The 21,379-nt window shown below is 45.6% G+C and overlaps 2 protein-coding genes across 5 annotated transcripts in view; both read right to left on the reverse strand.

Annotated features, from left to right (window-relative positions):
- The window catches only part of TRAPPC13 (trafficking protein particle complex subunit 13), a 55,080-nt gene extending 42,670 nt beyond the window's left edge, over window positions 1-12,410 (reverse strand). For all 4 annotated transcript variants that reach the window (XM_082243105.1, XM_082243104.1, XM_082243103.1 and 1 more), the window contains exon 1: window positions 12,274-12,410. In XM_082243105.1, the coding sequence (XP_082099231.1) occupies window positions 12,274-12,319 (46 nt within the window). In that variant the 5' untranslated portion in view covers window positions 12,320-12,410. The remainder of the gene's footprint in view (window positions 1-12,273) is intronic.
- On the reverse strand, window positions 1,877-2,849 carry SHLD3 (shieldin complex subunit 3). Its single transcript, XM_082243106.1, has one exon. The coding sequence runs from the start codon at window positions 2,750-2,752 to the stop codon at window positions 1,976-1,978; it is 777 nt and encodes a 258-aa protein (XP_082099232.1). The 5' UTR covers window positions 2,753-2,849; the 3' UTR covers window positions 1,877-1,975.
- Window positions 12,411-21,379: the final 8,969 nt, after the last annotated feature.

The following is a 21,379-nucleotide window of genomic DNA, read 5'->3' on the forward strand; positions in this document are numbered from 1 at the left end:
GTGAAATATTTTGATGTGAGAGTAGATTACTTCCATATCTGACCTCCTCTAGACCGGGAGCATCATTAATATTAAAATATATGACCGGGACTGCACAACACCTGGTTTGCGTGAAACCCAGAACTGTGTCTTTATTGGGCTCGTGCACAAACACCACAGAGGGCACAACATATGCTAAATGCTGCACCACAGAGGGCACAACATATGCTAAATGCTGCACCACAGAGGGCACAACATATGCTAAATGCTGCACCACAGAAGGCACAACTAACGCTAAATGCTGCACCATTGCAAGGTCCGTGCATTGTGTCAAGAGCAACACAAATTTGAAACCTGTATTGCACAACATACATGTCTATGTGAGGGAGATGATGTACTATCTACCCCTATGGGGATGACTCATATCTTCAGGTCACCACTTACCTCCTCTGGACCACAGTTGATGGAATCGTTTTCAGCTTTTCCTTTCAAGAAGCTGTTTGAGCTCAAACCAACAGACCAATTCAATAATGAGTCAGATTTCAAATGTCATGTGTTTATAGATATTAAATTGATGCATTTCCTCGTGGTATAAAAACCAGCTAGGTGGCCACCCGTTACTTTTTACATACAAATGATATATACCTGAGGGGTCATAAGATTACTAAAATTTAGCTCTGCATAAATTTGGAGTTTGATAAAAGTATAAGTGAAGTATAGAGCAAGAGTAGGTTAGCTAGAAGGGGTTTTAAATAAGTCTTGTGGTACATGTTGTTCATGTGATGATCTTCATTGTAAACTATAATAAAGGTACAGTGTTGTATGTGAAGGAAAAAGTTGCATTTATGTCCACAGCGCTCTCTCCTCCTCCCCCCCCCCCTGATAATAGAATGTGTACTCAATAGAGTGGTTTATAAGTATAGGTAATTAAGTGTGATAGTAGGGGATGAGCTCATATCCAACCGGTTGTTGGAGTATTTGCATTTATTTCATTGGCCAGAATTTTAATTTATTCTGGCTATTGAAATAAACGCTGAAGTACTAAATGTGGCTAGAATTTATGCCCGTTTTTGAGCATTTATGGGCATTTTTCAGCGTTCAGTGGTTTTTCTGCTCAGAAGAACTGCTCTTGAACGCCATTCTGCTGATAAACTACTATAAAAGTCCATGTGTGCATGGACACATAGGATAACAGAGGGGAGTTTAAGGGCTGTTAAATAAAACGTTAAAACTCACAAAAATTTGAGTTTAACAGCAGCAGTGTGCATGAGGCCTTAGGAGGGAATAGTAACAGGTTTTCTGTGAAGGATAAATAAAACGTAACAGAAGGACTGAAGTGTATCTATTCTTTAGAAAATACTGCTTCAGGCTCCATGAATGGTAGGTTATATTGGCTTTTCCACTGCAAGTACCAGCTCGGCTCTACTCGGCCCTGCTTGGCCCGGTTTGCTTTTCCACTGCTGGTACCGCATGGTACAGTGTTGGAACGGTTCAGTACGGTACGGTATGGTTTGCTTTTCCACTAAAAGTAGTACTAAAGTTAAGTGGGTGGGATAACAATGGGGTGGGTGGGATTCTCAGACCAATCAGTGGCTAGTAGTGACTGCATACAAAGGATTGTGGGATATGGTACCTCTTGGAACCACAATCGAGGTGGTACTGCTTTTGAGAGCTGTACCGTTCGGTTCCATGCAGTGGAAAAGCGCCGCCGTACCTTACCGAACCGTTCCTACACTATACCATGCGGTACCAGCAGTGGAAAAGCACAAAAGCGAGCCGAACCATTCAGTTCCATGCAGTGGAAAAAGCGCCATAAGTGTGAAAGTCCCTTGGTCATATTTTACTGCTGCAGGGAAAGATCAGAGCTCCGACTGACTGATCCATTTTTCCAGCAGTAATCACGCAGCCTAGTGGCTTAGACACGTGGCTTTTACCTTTGCAGAAAGTGAACAATTTCTACTTGTACTTTTTTAAATCAATTCCAAAGTTTTGGGCATTACAAACTAAAAATTGTTCCATGTTTTCGTACAAACAAATCAATTTTACCAGAGAGCTTCAGTTCGGACCTAACCAAGGTGCCAATATGCTCACAGTAACGCAAGTCACAGAATATCCATATCTGGTTTATATCTCTTTGAATTGTGGCATTACTGCTGGGAAGAACCCTATCTCTTAGCAATCTGCTCAGTTTCCTCCAAACCTCTTCCAGCGTTCGAGTTCCACAGACCGATGGTAAAATTGTCCATCTTCCTCTGTGGAAAATATTCAGATTAAGTTTATCCAAGATGGCTTTTAGTTCTGCAGATGGTTGGATAATAGTGTCTCCTCTTCTGGCTCTCTGAGTACATATACTCCAAGTCCTGAACTGTGCACTCCCACCAGAAACATTTTCATCTACAGCCCGAGGACAGCAGGTGATGTCAATGTCTTCAGATGAAACAATTTGCTGGTTATTTTCTGCATAAACATTTGTTCTGAACTCTAACAAGCCAGGTGTGGGATCACAGTACAAAAAGGTCTTCACGTGGAGAGGATCGAAGGGACTATGGTTTATCTTTGAACAGAAATCACTTGGCACAGGAGGACATCTTTGTGGCTTTATAATAAAGCTTGTCATGTAATGTGGAAACCAAGGTGCAAACTTTGACAGGTGTCGGGCAGGAAATTCTTCCAATGAGCCAGCACATAATTTATGTAATTCCTCTGGTGTAGTTTCTGATGGGCGATAGTGCAATACAACTTCCATTTCATAGACCGCAAAAAACTCCACCATCCCACGACTCTTCCACCAGGCAGTCAATGCTTATCATGTAGGTTGTCTGCCACTGGGAGCACAGGTACTGCTGAAGTCATGTCTTGAGCTGCTCAGTCTGATCCACATTATGTCAATTTGTAGCGGATTCTTTGAAAACAAAATACAGCTTCAGTATTACTCTCCGCAGCCATTAACATAGTTGAAGCAACATATCTGATCTTCATGTCACAGGTTGCAGTAATTTCCAGAAGATTTTACTTCAAACAATTGTTACAGTGGAGTGGCCATCTCAGAGAAACGTAGAAGAATCGCTTTCAGTCTCCAACATTCTGAATTCCACATCACCCCATGTTATGTTGACCTAAAGTAGAAGTATTGTACATAACTGTTGGGATGATGAATATCTTAGTTATATATTACTAAGGTCACAAACCCACTGCCAGAACTCAACACACAATTAGTCCAGGTTCACATCTGTGCAGGTGGTGCACAAGCAGAGCAGCCCATTCACTTAAAACGGGCTGCTGTACCTGCTTTTCCCGAGAAGAAAAAGGTCCTGTCCTTTCCATGAAAACTTGAGCTTTGGTACCATGGGGTTTCACTCACTGCATTTTCTGATGCATGAGAATGCCATTAAAAATTAAATGGCATCCCGGGCATCTGCTAAAGAGTAGCGTGTTTTGGGCGTGGGAACGCATGCAATTTACACGCATTCCCGGACCCGCAATAGTGTGAACCTTCAGCCATCTTTCTATTTTTTTTTGTGTAAATACAATTCATGTGTTGCATAAGTATTCCTAATAACAAAAAAAAAAAAATGTATTTTTAATTTCTGAGAAAGTAAAAAGGTAGAAAGTAGCGTCAAGTCATCTATGGTGCGAGAGCAACTTTGAAAGGTTGAAAAAAAAAAAAAAAAATCCCCAATAATCCTCAATCCCCCCCCCAATTCCTCATCTTCTTTTGATAGACCAACCCCCCCCCCCCCATCACCTTCCACTTCTCTATCCCTTACCCCCCTCCTAGCTGGATGTACCACCTCCCTACCAGCTTTTCAAACATTACTATCCCCTTTATTGCCCCCCCCCCCCCTCCCAATAGGATACCATGCTTTCCTGAACAGCTTAACCTTAAGATGCAGAGCATCCTTTGCTGGGTTCACTTCCAGCCCATGAAGTGGTGCGATACAGTAAACCCCCCTACATTGCGGGGGGTTACGTTCCGGACCCAGCCGCGAAAAGTGAAAATCCGCGAAATAGAAAAACCCTATTAAAATGCATTGCAGGCATGTTTATTTACTGTCACTGTACGTGTAAAAGCATTTTAAAGGTCTTTAAACACACTTTTAAAACAATAGAAACTCATTTAAACACATAAAAGATACTGAGAGACATAGCAAGAGCTATGGAAAACACAAAAATATTTCATTTTTAATGATTTATATAGAAAAATAACATTGCAAAAAAAACGCAATATACCGGGACCGCAAAAACTGAACCGCGATGGAGCGGGGGTTTACTGTATACCAAATAAGAAAATGACTGTAAGCCATCCTCTACACAATAGAATGGAAGAAAGCTGCGTACAAAGAAAGATAACTGATAAGAAAGGCTGCCAGTACAATAGTGTATCAAACCATAAGCATATACAGTAAAACCTTGGTTTGAGAGTAACTTGGTTTAAGAGCGCTTTGCAAGACAAGCAAAATTTTCAAATAAATTTTGACTTGATATACAAGCGATGTCTTGATATACAAGTAGCGTCATGTCACAACTGGGTATAAAAGAAGAAGAGAGGCGCCTCCAAGTGTAGCAATATGGTTACATTTAATGAAGGTACAACATTTAGCAACTCACATGGTTGATGATTGGAACAGGCACATCTAAGGATTCAGGCATCAGGGGTAAAGTTGTCCACATAGACCATCCTCCGCACCGCCATCTACGTCATCCCTTCCATGCTGCCCCTCGCTTTCAGATCGCTTTACTGCAGGGTGGTCTTCCCGGTCAGGATTACAGACTGGCAGCCGGCGGTGCAGAAGATGGTCTATGTGGACAGCTTTACCCCGGATGCCTGCATACTTAGATGTGCCTGTTTTATTCATCAACCATGTGAGTTGCTAAATGTTGTACCTTCATTAAATGGAACCATATTGCTACACTTAGAGGCGCCTCTCTTCTCTTTGATACCCTGTAGCTCCTGCTGGATTTTGCTTCTAATCCCCTTGTGGAAGCGGCTATTTGTGGATGGACATTTTATGGTTACACAACCAATCACATTGCTATAATCTTTTTATATGGACTATAAACTGAAGGACTTATGAATAAATGGTTTTGGAACGGATCATCTGAGTTTCCATTATTTCTTATGGGGAAATTCGCTTTGATATAAGAGTGCTTTGGATTACAAGCATGATTCCGGAACGAATTATGCACGCAATCCAAGGTTTTACTGTAAATAAAGGTACAGCGCCACTAGATAAACTAACTAAACTTGCAGAGGAATATTAGAGTCCATAAAGTCCACATGGGAGGATTGGTTCAGATGCAGAAAATGTAGCCATAAATTCCAACATCAATCTTGCAAAGGGAGCTTCTGGCAATCATCACATAAAGGTAATAAAGGATGTACCCTTACCGGAAAGTTAGACCCCCTGTTAAGGAAGGTCGACCAAGCGTGCGATAAACCGATCACCAGGAACAAGCGATGCATCCAATTCTCCTCCAGTCACCCACAGGATATCCGGACAGGACCATGGATTCAGTAGACCTCATAAACCCCAGAAGTACACCAAGGATGTTCCTCCAAGAATACAAATGGGGACGCACATAGTGAAGTATGTACAAAATGTATTAAAGGAATAAAGGTAAAGCACTCACATGTTACTGCTTGATACAGGCATGTAAAAAACCAATTGGATGGCCGCGGCTCGAACAGCGTGTCTGCATGGGGGCTAGCTGTTAGGGCCCTAGCTAGCCCCCATGCAGACACGCTGTTCGAGCCGCGGCCATCCAATTGGTTTTTTACATGCCTGTATCAAGCAGTAACATGTGAGTGCTTTACCTTTATTCCTTTAATACATTTTGTACATACTTCACTATGTGCGTCCCCATTTGTATTCTTGGAAGAACATCCTTGGTGTACTTCTGGGGTTTATGAGGTCTACTGAATCCATGGTCCTGTCCGGATATCCTGTGGGTGACTGGAGGAGAATTGGATGCATCGCTTGTTCCTGGTGATCGGTTTATCGCACGCTTGGTCGACCTTCCTTAACAGGGGGTCTAACTTTCCGGTAAGGGTACATCCTTTATTACCTTTATGTGATGATTGCCAGAAGCTCCCTTTGCAAGATTGATGTTGGAATTTATGGCTACATTTTCTGCATCTGAACCAATCCTCCCATGTGGACTTTATGGACTCTAATATTCCTCTGCAAGTTTAGTTAGTTTATCTAGTGGCGCTGTACCTTTATTTACATCCTCTACACAAACCACGCCCATCTGTTTCATGGTATTATATTATTTGTGTGGGTTATACGGTTTCACTTTTCCATATTGTTTTGTTCAAGGTGAAACTGACTTGGAGATGCATATTTTAACTTTCCATTTACACTGTAGATTACAAACATTTGAATAAAAACAATAAAAAAAAAAAGAATAAGATTACTCTGAGGCTGGGAAGGGATAGGACAGGTTGAAGGACAGACATAGGCCTTACCACCTATATTGTTGGAAAGACTTCTTTCCTTTTGGAAAATCCCCCACGTGGAGATTAACTAGAAATGGCATAAACACAGATCTAAGAAATATTGGCAAGAGCATTTCCAAAAGAAGAAACCCAGCTCAGCACGTAACATAAGGGATCCAAACTTCTGCAGTTGCAGAGACATATTCTGGTACAATACAGGATACTAAGACACTAAAAGAACAAAAATCACAACACAGGAAGGGTTTACTTTTTTCTTAAAAGCCATGTTTACCTTTCTGAACAGATTACATCCATATTGAGGGTGTAACATGTAATATGTGCAGCATCCTTCCCCTCTCCCCCCGTCTGTGACAGTGGGCAGGGGATCCTATCTCTACACCCATTGTCACAATTTGAAAACAGCATGCCCGTGCATGGCTCCAGAGTTCTGTAAATGAATGAATGAGCTACAACTTCCAACTTGTAGTTTTCAATGAACTGCAAGGGCACTGATGATTACTCTCGTAGTTCATTGATTTTCCTGCATGCTGTATGGGCAGACAGCTGACTAGTGAGTCTTTATGATCCTGGCATTGCTCCACCAATCTGCTGATTGTGGGTGCAATGCCCAGTAGGCTCATCATTAGGAAATAACACATGGATGTTTATTTTTTATTTTTTTAAAAGTGAACTTATCCTTTAACCCCTTGGTGCCAGCTCCAGCCGGCCCTTTAATGGGTTTGGATTGGCAGAAGGCAGGGTGGGGATCATGGCCATGTGACCGCCATGATTAGCCATCACGGCGGTCACATGATCAGAAAACTCCCAATCGCAAGCAACAATCAGGAGCTCTCCGTCAGAAATGTATATAAAAATGTCTTGTACTGAATCGTATCCTCCACATATTGATTAAAAAAAAAAAATTCCCTTTTTTTACTTTTTACACTGTTAGGGCCCTTTCACACGGGCGTTCTGTATGTCCGTATTTCATCCTATTTTTTTGCGGATGATATACGGACATAATGTATGTCAATGGCATTGCGGATGTCAGCGGATGACCATCCGCTGACATCCGATTTTCATCCTTTCAGTTCTGTTCCGTTTTTTGGAACGGAACAGAACCCTATTTTTGTTCCGTTTAAAAAACGGAAAGGAAGGAAAATCGGATGTCAGCGGTGTCATCCGCTGACATCCGCAATGCCCATAGACTTACATTATGTCCGTATATCATCCGCAAACGGATGGGATGATATGCAGACATACGGAGCGGATGACACAAAAAAGAAAAAAAAAAGTGCCGGAGCGGATCGCAATACGGTCCGCTCCGTGTGAAAGAGCCATTCCTTTAAAAAAAAAAAAAACATTTCTGATCACTTTTATTGCTGTCACAAGGAATGTAAACATCCCGTGTGACAGTAATAGGCAGTGACAGGTACTCTTTATAAAGGGATCTGGGGTCCAAAAGACCCTAAACCCCTCCCCTGCACTTGAAAGTATTTAAAACGCTAAGATCAGCATTTTTTTAGTACTTTGGATTTTTTCAAACGGACACCGTTGGCTGCCAAGTAAACTGGAAGGGACTTTGTGGGGTTACTGAGACCCAATCAAAGCCGATCCAGGATTTGTTTGGGTCTCCGGCCAGTCAGCGGACGTGCCTGCTGGTAGCTTGTGTCTCCCAGTGGGACGGGAGACCCCGGGCGAGCCACAGAATGGGGCAGGGGGAGACTCCGCTCCTGCTGCTTGTATTTACAGCATAGCGGATGTTTAGTCGAATCGGTTCTTATTACAAGAATAACAAACATTGGCTCTAAAAAAATGGTACTGGGGCATCACCCCATTATAACCACTTGAGCAAAATGATGTGCAGGTACGTGATTTTGCAGCAAGTTGTTAAAGGCATGGTTCACCTTTACCAAAAAAACTGCGTGTACAGTCTAGTGGTTCTCGTGGATAAAACACTGTTCAGCTTTGACTAAATTTGAAGAATGCACTTGTACAGGTGTAGATCATTTACATAACTCTGGAGGCCTGACTGAAAAACTCCCAGCGATGGCCTCATCCCGTCCTGCCTTGTTGCTAGGACATTGCTAAGAGACTCCTATCTCCTGTCTGTTCTTCTCCACCATCACAGGAGGCGCTCTCAAACACTGAGCTCAGAGAGAGCAACCCCACAAGGGGGTTTGAATCAGAGAAAGAGCTTAGTTAATGAAGGCAGCCATACACTCAGACAACAAAGCCATCTTTCTCTTCTGAAGTATTCCAGTTCCATGGAAAGCTCAAAGCTTAAAAAAAAAAAAAAAAAAAAAAAAAAACCTTTTTCAGGTAAAGTGGTTTTAAAGTCAATAGATTTTGTTTTACCTTAAAGTGGTTGTAGGGCTCTGCTCACATATTGGCGTCCCGGATTGCGGGCAAGAAAGTACAAGAACGTCTTTTGGGTGACAGGTGTCCCACGATTCCGTTTGCGCAATTTTACCGCGATTCGTCAGGTGACAATCGCAGCAAAATCGCATTTGGGGTTCCATTGGAAGTGATGGGAATCGCATGGGCATCCTGCGATTTGCGGTGACTCGGATACACGGGCAGAATCACGTAGATTCTGCCTGCGATTCGGGACGCCAATATGTGAATGGAGCCTAAAGCTTAATTATTTTTTAAATAAAAACAACAACAATGCCTATACTTGCCTATAATGGTTTTGCACAGGGCAGCCCTGATTCTCCTCTTCTGGGGTCCCCCGCCGGCATTCCAGGCCCCTCTCCATTGGGTGCCCCCATGGACAGCTGCTTTCCCTGGGGGCACACATGCATGCTCTCTCCTGAGTCCCATTGACACAGCGGGACTCAGCCCAGCCCCCGTGTCACTGAATTTGACTGACAACAGCGGGAGCCAATCGCTCCTGCTGCTATAAATCTGTCCAATGAAGAGAGAGGCAGCAGCGGGAGTCACTGCGCTCGTGCACATAGCTGGCATAGCTGGATTGGATGGGCTCAGGTAAGGAAAGGGGGGGGGGGGCAGCTGCAGCACAGAAGGTTTTTCTCCTTAATGCATAAAATGCATTAAGGCAGGGATTCCCAAACTATGGCCCTGCAGCTGTTGCAGAACTACACATCGCATTGTAAAACTCTGACATTCACAGACATGACTAGGCATGATGGGAATTGTAGTCCCTGAACAACTGGAGGGCCGTAGTTTGGGAACCCCTGCATTAAGGCAAAAAACCTTAAGGCTTTAGAACAAGGATCTCCAAACGACAGTCCTCCAGCTGTTGCAGAACTACATGTCCCATGAGGCATTGTAACACACACAGACATGACTAGGCAAGATGGGAATTGTAGTTCCTGAACAACTGGAGGGCCATAGTTCGAGGACCCCTGCTTTAGAATCACTTTAATTCTAGTGACTAACATCTCCTAGAATAGAATTCTTTTATTTTCCCAGGCACAAAAATGTCACATACTAGCACAATGATTTATTAGGTGCAAATTTTCAGTAATAAAAAAAAAACAAAAAAACACTAAAGTTAATTTTAGGTCACACAAGCATATTACATTTTTTTTTGGGCAAAATACAAAAGGGACAGTTGCACCGAGTGGATAGATACTAAACATGTCAAGACTTAAAACTGCCCATGAAATGAAGATGAAAAACACCCCACTACCCTTTATTGTCCTAGCCTCCCCTGCCCTTAAAGAGGAAGTAAACCCTCCTCTGCAAGTTGTACCTATAGGTAAGCCTATGATAAGACTTACCTATAGGTACTGTAAATATCTCCTAAACATGCACCGTTTAGGAGATATTTACCTTACATGCAGCCAGTGACATCACTGGCGCATGCGCTCTGAAGGAACGGCCGCTGGTGCCGTTCCTTCAGAGCCCCAGGCCGTGACCGTCGGCTCCCGTGCGCAGGAGTGACGTCACCGCGGCTCCGGTCAATCAGATGGCCGGATGCCGTGATCCTGGAAGATGGGCGACTGAAAATGGTCGCCTGTCAGAGGTAAGCGGGAGGCACGGCGGGGGCTCGTTCTAAGGTAAGTATTTCATAATGAGCTAGTATGCGATGCATACTAGCTCATTATGTGTTTCTCTTTCAGGGTGAAAAAAAAAATCAGGTTTACAACCTCTTTAAAGGAAACGTTCACCTTTCTAAAAAAGATAAAATAATTTTGTGCAGGGGAAAAAATAAAAAAAAGTGGATTAATCATTCATTATTTTTTTTAGGAGCCTGTAAAGCATTGCACCCATGATCAGCAGATCGCTAGTGCAATCCCAGGCTCCTGCAGACTGCCTGTGTGAGCCATCTGCTCATATCTCCGATATGGGCAGCCAGTTACTGAATGTCAGGAAGGATTAATGAACTACTAGAGTGCTCAACAACACCCTAGTAGCTCATTAAAGCGGAGTTCCACTCAAAAGTGGAACTTCTGCTTAGCTGTCTCCTCCCCCCCTCCGGTTCCACATTTGGCACTTTTCAGGGGCGAGCAGGTACCTGTTTTTGACAGGTACCCTGTCCCCACTCCTGTCGGACCTCGCCGAAGCGAGGTACATAAGAAGTTCGCCCCCCTCCCTCCTCCACTTTTAGGCCAGTAAGAGAGCACAGCACACTTCGCAAATGGCTTCACTGCCGGGTTCCCTTACCGACAATAGCGCGGAAACATTGGCTGCGGTGCCGACATTGCTGGACTCCAGGACAGGTAAGTGTCCTAATAATAAAAGTCAGCAGCTACAGTATGTGTAACTGCTGACTTTTAATTTTTGGAGGGGGACAGAACTACGCTTTAAGAACTACAAGCCGCCAGCCGCAAAGGCTGTTGGTACTTGTAGTTCATGCATTCACAGAACTCTGTATACCCACCCCGCCATGCTCTTTTCAAATTGTGACAGCGGGTGCAGGGAGACGATCCCTGGCAGCTGTCAGGTCTAAAAAGGGGGATCTGGGAAAGGCTGCAGGGAACATATTACACATTCCATCCTAAAACTGGGTGGTCCATGTAACATATTCACAAAGGTGAACTTATCCTTTAAACACTTACCTGACTCCTGTCACCACTCCCCTCACTTCCTGGTCTCACAGGGAGCAGCGGAAGCCATAGGCTCCTACTGCTGCTGTCAGTCAAACTCCTGGGAAGAGGGAACAAGGGGCATGGGTTACCAATGCTGTGTGTGTCTATGGATGCGCACAGTGCATTGGGAGCAGAATAAGGCTTACCTATAGGTACTGTAAATGTCTCCTAAACCTGCACCGTTCAGATTTTTGCAGTATACTGTGCCGGTAACGTCATCAGCGTATGCGCTCTGAAGGAACGGCTGCCCGTGCCGTTTCCTCAGATCCCTGTGCCGTGACATGCGGCTCCGGTGCGCATGCGCGAGAATGACAACATGCAGCTTCAGCCAGTAGCACAGCCGGAGTTCACAGACCCGGAAGGAAGACGAGCAAAGAGGGATGCGGCCTCCAGCAGGGACGACGAGGGCTTTGTTTGGAGGTAAGTGTCACATAATGTGCTACCATGTGATGCATACTAGCACATTATGTCTTTACCTTCCAGGAAAGAAAGAAAAAAAATACAGACTTTACTTCCTCTTTAATAAGCCCCAATCTCCCCACCAGAAGTAGATAATCAGGCCTGGTACTGTGCAGACCTCTGGAGCAGAACTCCTATCACCCCAATCCTCCCCCTCAGCTCCTGCACAGGGGTCTGCTGTATTCCAGACAAGGGGGGGAGAGGTACAGGCTGCTGGTGCCTAGCTGAGGTGTCAGGGGCCAGGCTGTGAGCCATATCAGTGCTGGGTACAGGGGACACAGGCCTGCAACTACTAGAAGAACAGAGGAAGTGACTAAACCCCCCATTCTTCGGTACCTTTGAGGGCCAGTAGGTGTTCCTGCTTGGGCTGATTCACATCCATGGCGCCTGAACTGTCACAACCCGCACAGCAACCTCCCCGCACGGCTCCTACAGCAGGCAGAAGGGACCAAATCTCATCGTGTGTCAGCGCGTGCGCAGAATACACCGGAGGATCACGTGACAAACCAGCTACAGCTCACTGGGCGAATGAGGGGCGAATGAGGGGCGGGGGGTGGCGTGTGCTTATTGTGAGGAACACCGGGGGAGCAGGATATGTCTGTGGAACTACAACTCCCAGTGTGCACTGCCTCATAAACTAGTATATATCTGTGGAACCACAAGTCTCAGTGTTCGCTGCCTACTAAAGCATTACTATATGTCTCTAGAACTACAACTCCCAGTGTGCACTGCCAAATAAAGCATTACTATATGTCTCTAGAACTACAACTCCCAGTGTGCACTGCCAAATAAAGCATTACTATATGTCTCTGGAACTACAACTCCCAGTGTGCACTGCCAAATAAAGCATTACTATATGTCTCTGGAACTACAACTCCCAGTGTGCACTGCCTAATAAACTAGTATTATATATATGGAACTACAACTCCCAGTGTTTACTGCCTAATAAAGCATTACTATATGTCTCTAGAACTACAACTCCCAGCGTGCACTGTCTATATATCTGTGGAACTGCAACTCTCAGTGTGCACTTTCTAATAAAGCATTACTTTATGTCTCTAGAACTACAACTCCCAGTGTGCACTGCCAAATAAAGCATTACTATATGTCTCTGGAACTACAACTCCCAGTGTGCACTGCCTAATAAACTAGTATTATATATATGGAACTACAACTCCCAGTGTTTACTGCCTAATAAAGCATTACTATATGTCTCTAGAACTACAACTCCCAGCGTGCACTGTCTATATATCTGTGGAACTGCAACTCTCAGTGTGCACTTTCTAATAAAGCATTACTTTATGTCTCTAGAACTACAACTCCCAGTGTGCACTGCCTAATAAAGCATTACTATATGTCTCTGGAACTACAACTCCCAGTGTGCACTGTCTAAAAAACTAGTATATATCTGTGGAACTACAACTCTCAGTGTGCACTGTCAAATAAGCTAGTATATATCTGTGGAACTACAAGTCAAGGCTTCACACAGTGGCGGCCGGTGTGTTGGGGGCGCAGGGGCGCCGCCCCCCCCTATCCATGCATCTAGCCCCCTAATCTGCATGCGGGGCGCCGGACGCATGGAGTTCATTGGGGCTTTTTTTTTTTTAGTCACCTGATTAGAGCCAGAGGCTCTAATAGGCTTCAGAAAAGGGAGGACCCGGGGCGCAGAGCAGTGCACCGCGAGCCCACCCATTGTGTGACAATAGTGAATGAAAATTCGCTATTGTCACTCGGATCCTCCTCCTGACCAATCAGGAAGCTGGTCCGACACCCACTTCCTGATTGGCCGAAAGGCAAAAACCATGCCATTGGCTGAGGAGGAGGCAGGAGGACTCGAGGAGATGCCGGGGGACTGAGGAGAAGCCGCCGCTGCATCAGGTAAGTGCTGGTCTTGGGGGGGCATGCTACGCTGGTCACTCTACATTGAAGGGGGCACACTGATCTCTCTGCATTGAAAGGGGCACACTGATCTCTCTGCATTGAAGGGGGCACACTGATCTCCCTGCATTGAATGGGGGCACACTGATCTCTCTGCATTAAATGGGGGAACACTGATCTCTCTGCATTGAAAGGGGGCACGCTGGTCATTCTGCATTGAAAGGGGGCACACTAGTCACTCTGCATTGAAAGGGGGCACTCTGCATTGAAAGGGGGCACGCTGGTCATTCTGCATTGAAAGGGGGCACGCTGGTCACTCTGCATTGAAAGGGGGCACGTTGGACATTCTGCATTGAAAGGGGGCACGCTGGTCATTCTGCATTGAAAGGGGGCACGCTGGTCATTTTGCATTGAAAGGGGGCACGCTGGTCATTCTGCAATGAAAGGGGGCACGCTGGTCACTCTGCATTGAAAGGGGACACGCTGGTCTCTACGCATTGAAAGGGGGCACGCTGGTCACTCTGCATAGAAAGGGGGCACGCTGGTCACTCTGCATTGAAAGGGGACACGCTGGTCTCTCTGCATTGAAAGGGGGCACGCTGGTCATTCTGCATTGAAAGGGGGCACGCTGGTCATTCTGCATTAAAAGGGGGCATGCTGGTCTCTCTGCATTGAAAGGGGGCACGCTGGTCATTCTGCATTGAATGGGGGCACGCTGTTCATTCTGCATTGAATGGGGGCACGCTGGTCATTCTGCATTGAATGGGGGCACGCTGGTCACTCTGCATTGAAAGGGGGCACGCTGGTCTCTCTGCATTGAAAGGGGGCACGCTGGTCACTCTGCATTGAAAGGGGGCACGCTGGTCACTCTGCATTGAAGGGGGCACACTATACCTTGATTACTGAAGGCACCTTTCACACTTTTTTTACCTCAAAGTCACGCAATTTTTTACAGAGTTTTTTGCCGCAAAGCAATGCCTATTAAATTTTTCTGTTTGCGCCCCCCCCCCCCCTCCCAAAAAAAAAATTTGGCCACTGGCTTCACCGGTTGCCACTGGTGTCCTCTTCCACTCCTCCATGGCGACATCACAGAGCTGGTGGATGTTAGGGACCTTGCGCTCCCCCACCTTCTGTTTGAGGATGCCCCACAGATGCTCAATAGGGTTTAGGTCTGGAGACATGCTTGGCCAGTCCATCACCTTTACCCTCAGCTTCTTTAGCAAAGCAGTGGTTGCCTTGGAGGTGTGTTTGGGGTCATTATCATAGTGGAATACTGCCCTGCAGCCCAGTCTCCGAAGGTAAATAAATATTATGCTCGGGCGATGGTGTCTTGATGGAAAATTGCCAACATCCCTAATATGAACATGGAAAGAGAGAGGGTTCCTCAGGGGGTGGGACTTTTTAGGCAATTGACCATCAAAGAAATAAAAATAAGTAAAAGTATATGCACAAATGTAAAATCATATACATTTATTAAAAACGTACAAGTAAGAAATCACATACAAGGATAAAAAACATTGAACATGATATGCGGTGAAAATACATCTCTGAGAAAACTACAAGGGGAGAATATAGGAGTCTCCCAGAACTAGTCTGATGTGTTTCGGGCAAAACCCTTTATCAGAAGGTCAATTGGGATACATTTCACTCACCGAGTTTCCGGATGATTGCAACCGCATACAAAAAAGTGCTGCAGTCCAAAAAGTCTGCGGCGCTGAATAAAAGCGCACCAGTCAGGGGGAGGCGAGAAGACCAAGGGGAAAGAGGGAGTAGGAGAGCCAACAATGAATGGATCAAATAAAAATAGTATTGTAGCTTATTTGTTGGTTTTATTATGTTTGGGTCCTCCGTGGCCTATCCCACGAGGATCTCAGAGAGCAATTAGCGAGGCACAAAAGAGTATCTACAGTATATGTAGACGTATATGTGAACAGGAGGCCACGGGAAGTAGTGAGGCTGTCGTCTGCGGTGGTGGACAACTCTTCCCCCGGGGATCATGCTCTGCTTCAGTATGTCACAGAATATATTGGCTTTCATGGTTCCCTCAATGAACTGTAGCTCCCCAGTGCTGGCAGCACTCATGCAGCCCCAGACCATCACACTCCCACCACCATGCTTGACTGTAGGCAAGACACACTTGTCTTTGCACGCCTCACCTGGTTGCCGTCACACACGCTTGACACCATCTGAACAAAACTAGGTTATCTTTGTCTCATCAGACCACAGGACATGGTCCCAGTAATCCATGCCCTTAGTCTGCTTGTCTTCAGCAAACTGTTTGCGGGCTCTCTTTTGCATCATCTTTAGAAGAGGCTTCCTTCTGGGATGACAGCCATGCAGACCAATTTGATGCAGTGTGCGGTGTATGGTCTGAGCACTGACAGGCTGACCGCCCACCCCTTCAACCTCTGCTGTAATGCTGGCAGCACTCATATGTCTATTTCCCAAAGACAACCTCTGGATATGACGTCGAGCATGTGCACTCACCTTCGACCGTGGCGAGGCCTGCGGAACCTGTCCTGTTAAACAGCTGTATGGTCTTGGCCACCGTGCTTCAGCTTAGTTTCAGGGTCTTGGCAATCTTCTTATAGCCAAGACCAGTGATGGCAAATCTTTTCGAGCCCGAGTGCCCAAACTGCAACACAAAACCCACTTATTTATTTTAAAGTGCCAACATTGCATTAAACCTGAATACTGAGGTTTTAGTTTAGAAAAAACTACTGATACAGTTGTCAAAACTAAGTAACATCTTTTGTCTTAAAAGTCTCTAATCCCACACCATACAAGGCTCAGTGTCCAACTCCAAATTAAACAAAAATGTAGTGCATGGTCACAGTCCCAGAAAACCTATAATGACTCTTTTTATACTAGGCAACATGTAAACCTTCTTCAACCAAAAAAATGAAAATCCCAGGAAAATTAAAAACAAAAAGGGGGGCACAAATTTCATCCAACAAAGTTTATGGCAACCAAGTGAATTGTATTGGCGAAGAGAAAATCTGCAAAGACTCTTTCTGAAGAGATTCCCAGGAAATGACCTTTTTTTGAGGAGGTTAATCTAGATCCTTAGACACAAGGCCAGGATGAAAGAGCCCACACAGGAGGTGAAGCCAGAGGGGAAGGAGTTGAAGGGTAAAGTGCCAACTAACAGGCAGTACAGGAATTGCATGGCTCTGGTCAGCAGGATGTACAGTAAATAGAGACGTCCAGCAGCTTGAGCCTCTGCAGGGTGGAACTGGCATATTCCTAAAAAGTAGGACACCACAACGGACAACGAATATTTTCACAACATGTTTACATTAAAAATATCACTTGGTTCCAGTGTGGGTGTGACTTCCAACTGGGCAGTTCATTCCTGCTCACAAGTCACCTCTGGCCCCAGAGCCATGTTGGAGCCACTTCCTCTCGTCCCCCCCGGACACATCACCCCTGACCCCAGAGCCGTATGGGAGCGGCTTCCTCTTGTCCATGCCCACCCCAGACACATCGCCTCTGACCCCAGAGTCTTGTGGGAGATGTAGTTCAATGGGGAGAGTGCGGTGTGGATGAGATACAGCTTGAATAGATGGCCAATCACTGTGAGCGGTGTGTGCTTTCCTTCCTGGCGTGCCCACGGAGAGGGCTCTGCATGCCACAGGTTCGCCATCACTGACCTAGGCCATCTTTATGTAGAGCAACATCTATTTTTTTCAGATTCTTCAGAGAGTTCTTTGCCATGTGGTGCCATGTTGAACTTCCAGTGACCAGTATGAGAGAGTGAGAGTGATAACACCAAATTTAACACACCTGCTCCCCATTCACACCTGAGACCTTTTAACACTAACAAGTCACATGACAACGGGGAGGGAAAATGGCTAATTGGGCCCAATTTGGATTATGCAGTCCTGTGCCCAGCGCTCTGTGTATTATGCAGTTCTGTGTCCAGTGCTCTGTGTACTATGTAGTCCTGTACCCAGCGCTCTGTGTATTATGTAGTCCTATACCCAGCGCTCTGTGTAATATGTAGTCCTGTGCCCAGCGCTCTGTGTATTATGCAGTCCTGTGCCCAGCACTCTGTGTATTATGCAGTTCTGTGTCCAGTGCTCTGTGTAATATGCAGTTCTGTGTCCAGTGCTCTGTGTATTATGCAGTCCTGTGCCCAGCGCTCTGTGTATTATGCAGTTCTGTGTCCAGTGCTCTGTGTAATATGCAGTTCTGTGTCCAGTGCTCTGTGTATTATTGTCAAAACCCACCTGGGGTCTTGCAGTGGAGAGGGAACCCAGTTGCAGTGGAACAGCACTCCCTTACAATCACGACCCTTAGGAGTCCCTGGAAGTGGGAACAGAGCCCCGTAGGGACTGTGGTGGCACGGGGGCCTTTAATGAAGAGGAAGAGGTAAGGTCGACAACTCTGGAGTCAGGTCTGGCAGGCAATCAAGGAGTATCCACCTGAGGGAGAAAGGATCAGGAACACAGACAATGCAATTAGCAGACACACAGGAGCAAGGAAAATAACCAAGCACTGACTGGAAGGTGTGCTTGGTTTATATAGGGAGCCAGGATCACATGACCCGCCACCTCCCACCATTAGGTGGGGCTGCCAGGGGCTATAAAGGGAGGTCACAGACCCAGCGCCATCTTGGTTTGCTTCATAGAACCTGATCTTACCAGATCTTCAACTCTCCTCTCTCCCTCTGTGTAAAACACTAACCGCATAGCGGCCGCCATCTTGCCATGACAGTGTGCTGCTGCAGTCCTCAGAGGTGAGGGGAGGAGAAGGAGCCACCGCAGACCCGGAGGGGGTGTCTCTGTGACCAGCAAGCACCGAGACTCTGTTGCGAGAACGCCGCAGGCACCCAGACGCAGGTGAGTACGCGGCAGTGCCGTGACAATTATGCAGTCGCGTTTGGTTGGATCGCAAGCCGGAACCGGAAGTCGGAAGCTGCTCTGAGAGGACGTGCAGCCCGCACCGTACCGCTGACCACCAATGCAAACGACTGGAAAACTTTTTAAAGCTGATAACCCTATTCAGGGTAAATAAACGTAACCTTATACTGCACTATCTGGAGCATTCTTCTCTTTTCTATACATACAAATCGGATCGTTAACACGGAAGCCTGAGGGACTGTTGCCATCCCAGGGGATATCTTGAGGAGATCCGTTGAGCCCAGGGGGCTAATTGAGCCTGATTGGTTCTGGTGCCGTAAGGCATTCAGTACCCACGTCGTTTGGTAAGTGACCCAACCTTATTATCTATTTGTAACAAGGAACATCTGAGTCTTATATATCAAGTCTGAACAGAAGCACTTTATATGAACTGTGGACAATTTTTGAAAGGATACTATCATTGGTTTTATTATTAATTATTGCTTATATGATGAATTGCTATTTATAAGATTTATGCACGTTTTTATTCACTACTATTGAATTTATATATTTTTTCACTTGTGTTAACTTAATTTACACTATTGCACTTTACTTACTATTGGAGTATTGTATTATACTCAATTCAAGCAAGCGCTGTATTTTGGTTGTTAGACCAAGTATTCACAAACACTATTTCACTTTTTATACAGCAGCTGCTACTTCCACTAATTTATTTATCTATATATTTATTTATTTATTAATATTGGTTTGCACTATATCACTTAGTCAACCCTTTTCCAGAGGCGCGTGGAAATACACCCGTATTTTTTTGCACTAGTACCAGCCTGAGCCAGCAGTACCAGCCTGAGCCAGCAGTACCAACCAGCAGTACCAGCCAGCAGTACTCGCCAGCAGTGCCAGCCCGCTGTACCCACCAGCAGTACCAGCCAGCAGTATCCACCAGCAGTTCTTTTCAAAACTTACCATAGCAAAGAGTCAACTGTGCTCCAGACTGACAGACGCAAACCTGGAAAACCAGTTACAAGTAGCAACATCATCAATACCAGCTAAAATCATTCACCTCCAGCCATCACATTAGGGGTGAGTTAATTCAATGATGTTATAAATATCCAAATGGCCCTTGGCAGAAAAAAGGTTCCCCACCCCTGCAGTAGATCAATAGAGCATATAACTGGAAGCAGGGCCAAGACAAGGGGGAGAAGAAGGGTCACATGACCCGGGCACTATACTCAGGGGCAGGGCACAGGTGACAGCTGCAGGCCCCTGCTCCTATCACCTCCCCCACAACACTACAGTAGAGGAATTACATCATACTCCTCCACCCCTCCTCCAACTATTCTGCTCCACCCACTCCTCAGTCTGAATTCTCCTATCTTCTTTCATATGCCGAGAGATTAGAGGAGTTTCCTCCCACATAAACTCCCATGATCCACCTCCTGCACAGGCTCATAGGTTCATAAAGCCTTCACTAACATGGTGGACCACCACAGGTCCTGGTCCTGTGAGCAGCAGTCATTGGTTGCTAGGGATGCCAGCATCCCTAGCAACCAATGACTTCACATGCATGCTGTGTGCACGTTTCTCCTGCTAGTTCCTACCTCCTTCCTGTCAGGCTATAGGGATTTCTCCTACAGTTACACTAAGCACTGTGATGGGGCAACTGATCTATGGGGGTACTTGGATGGGGGCAACTAATTCATCGGGACACAGTGATGGGTGGGCAACTCCTCTATGGGGGTACTCTGATGGGCGGCAACTGTTCTACAGGGACACTATGATGAGGCAGCTAATCAATGGGGACACTGTGATGGGGGGCAACTAATCTATGGGGGAAACTTTGATGGGGCATTATGATAGGGCAACTGATCTATGGGGACATTGTGATGAGGGCAACTACTCTATGGGGGCAATGTGATTGGGGCAAGTAATCTATGGGGAGACTGTGATGGGGCAACTAATGTATATATGTACTCTGATGGGGAAACAAATTGATGGGGGTACTGTGATGGGGCAACTGATTTGTCAGTACAACCTATCTTATTGGGGCACTGTGATGAGGGCAACTAATCTATATATACTATATTTTCAAACGTTTTGGGACACATGACTTTACACACATATGAATTTTAATTTCATCCCAGTCTTTGGATGACTGAGTTTGGGGTGGAGGAACTTGACTGGTCTGCACAGAGTCCTGACCTCAACCCGATAGAACACCTTTTGGATGAATTGAAGCGGAAACTGGGAGCCAGGCCTTTTCATTCAACATCAGTGCCTGACCTCACAAATGCTCTTGTGGAAGAATGGTCAAACATTCCCATAGACACACTCCTAAACCCTGTGGACAGCCTTCCCAGAAGAGTTGAAGTTGTAATAGCTGCAAAGGGTGGGCCAACTCGATATTGAACCCTATGGACTAAGACTGGGATGCCATTAAATTTCATGTGCATGTTAAGGCAGGTGTCCCAATACTTTTGACAATATAGTGTATGTACTCTGATGGATAATCTAAGGCTGCAACTAATCTAAGGGGACATTCTGATGGGATAACTGATCTATGGGAGCACTGTGATGGAGCAAGTGATTTGTAAAGGCACTCTGATGAGGGAAACTGATCTATGGGAGTATTTTGATGGGGCAACTGATCTATGGGGGTACTCTGATTGGGGTTCCTGATATAAGGGGGCACTGTGAAGAAG

Source organism: Pelophylax lessonae (genome assembly GCF_965119305.1).
Source record: "Pelophylax lessonae genome assembly, chromosome: 1".
NCBI lineage: Eukaryota > Metazoa > Chordata > Amphibia > Anura > Ranidae > Pelophylax > Pelophylax lessonae.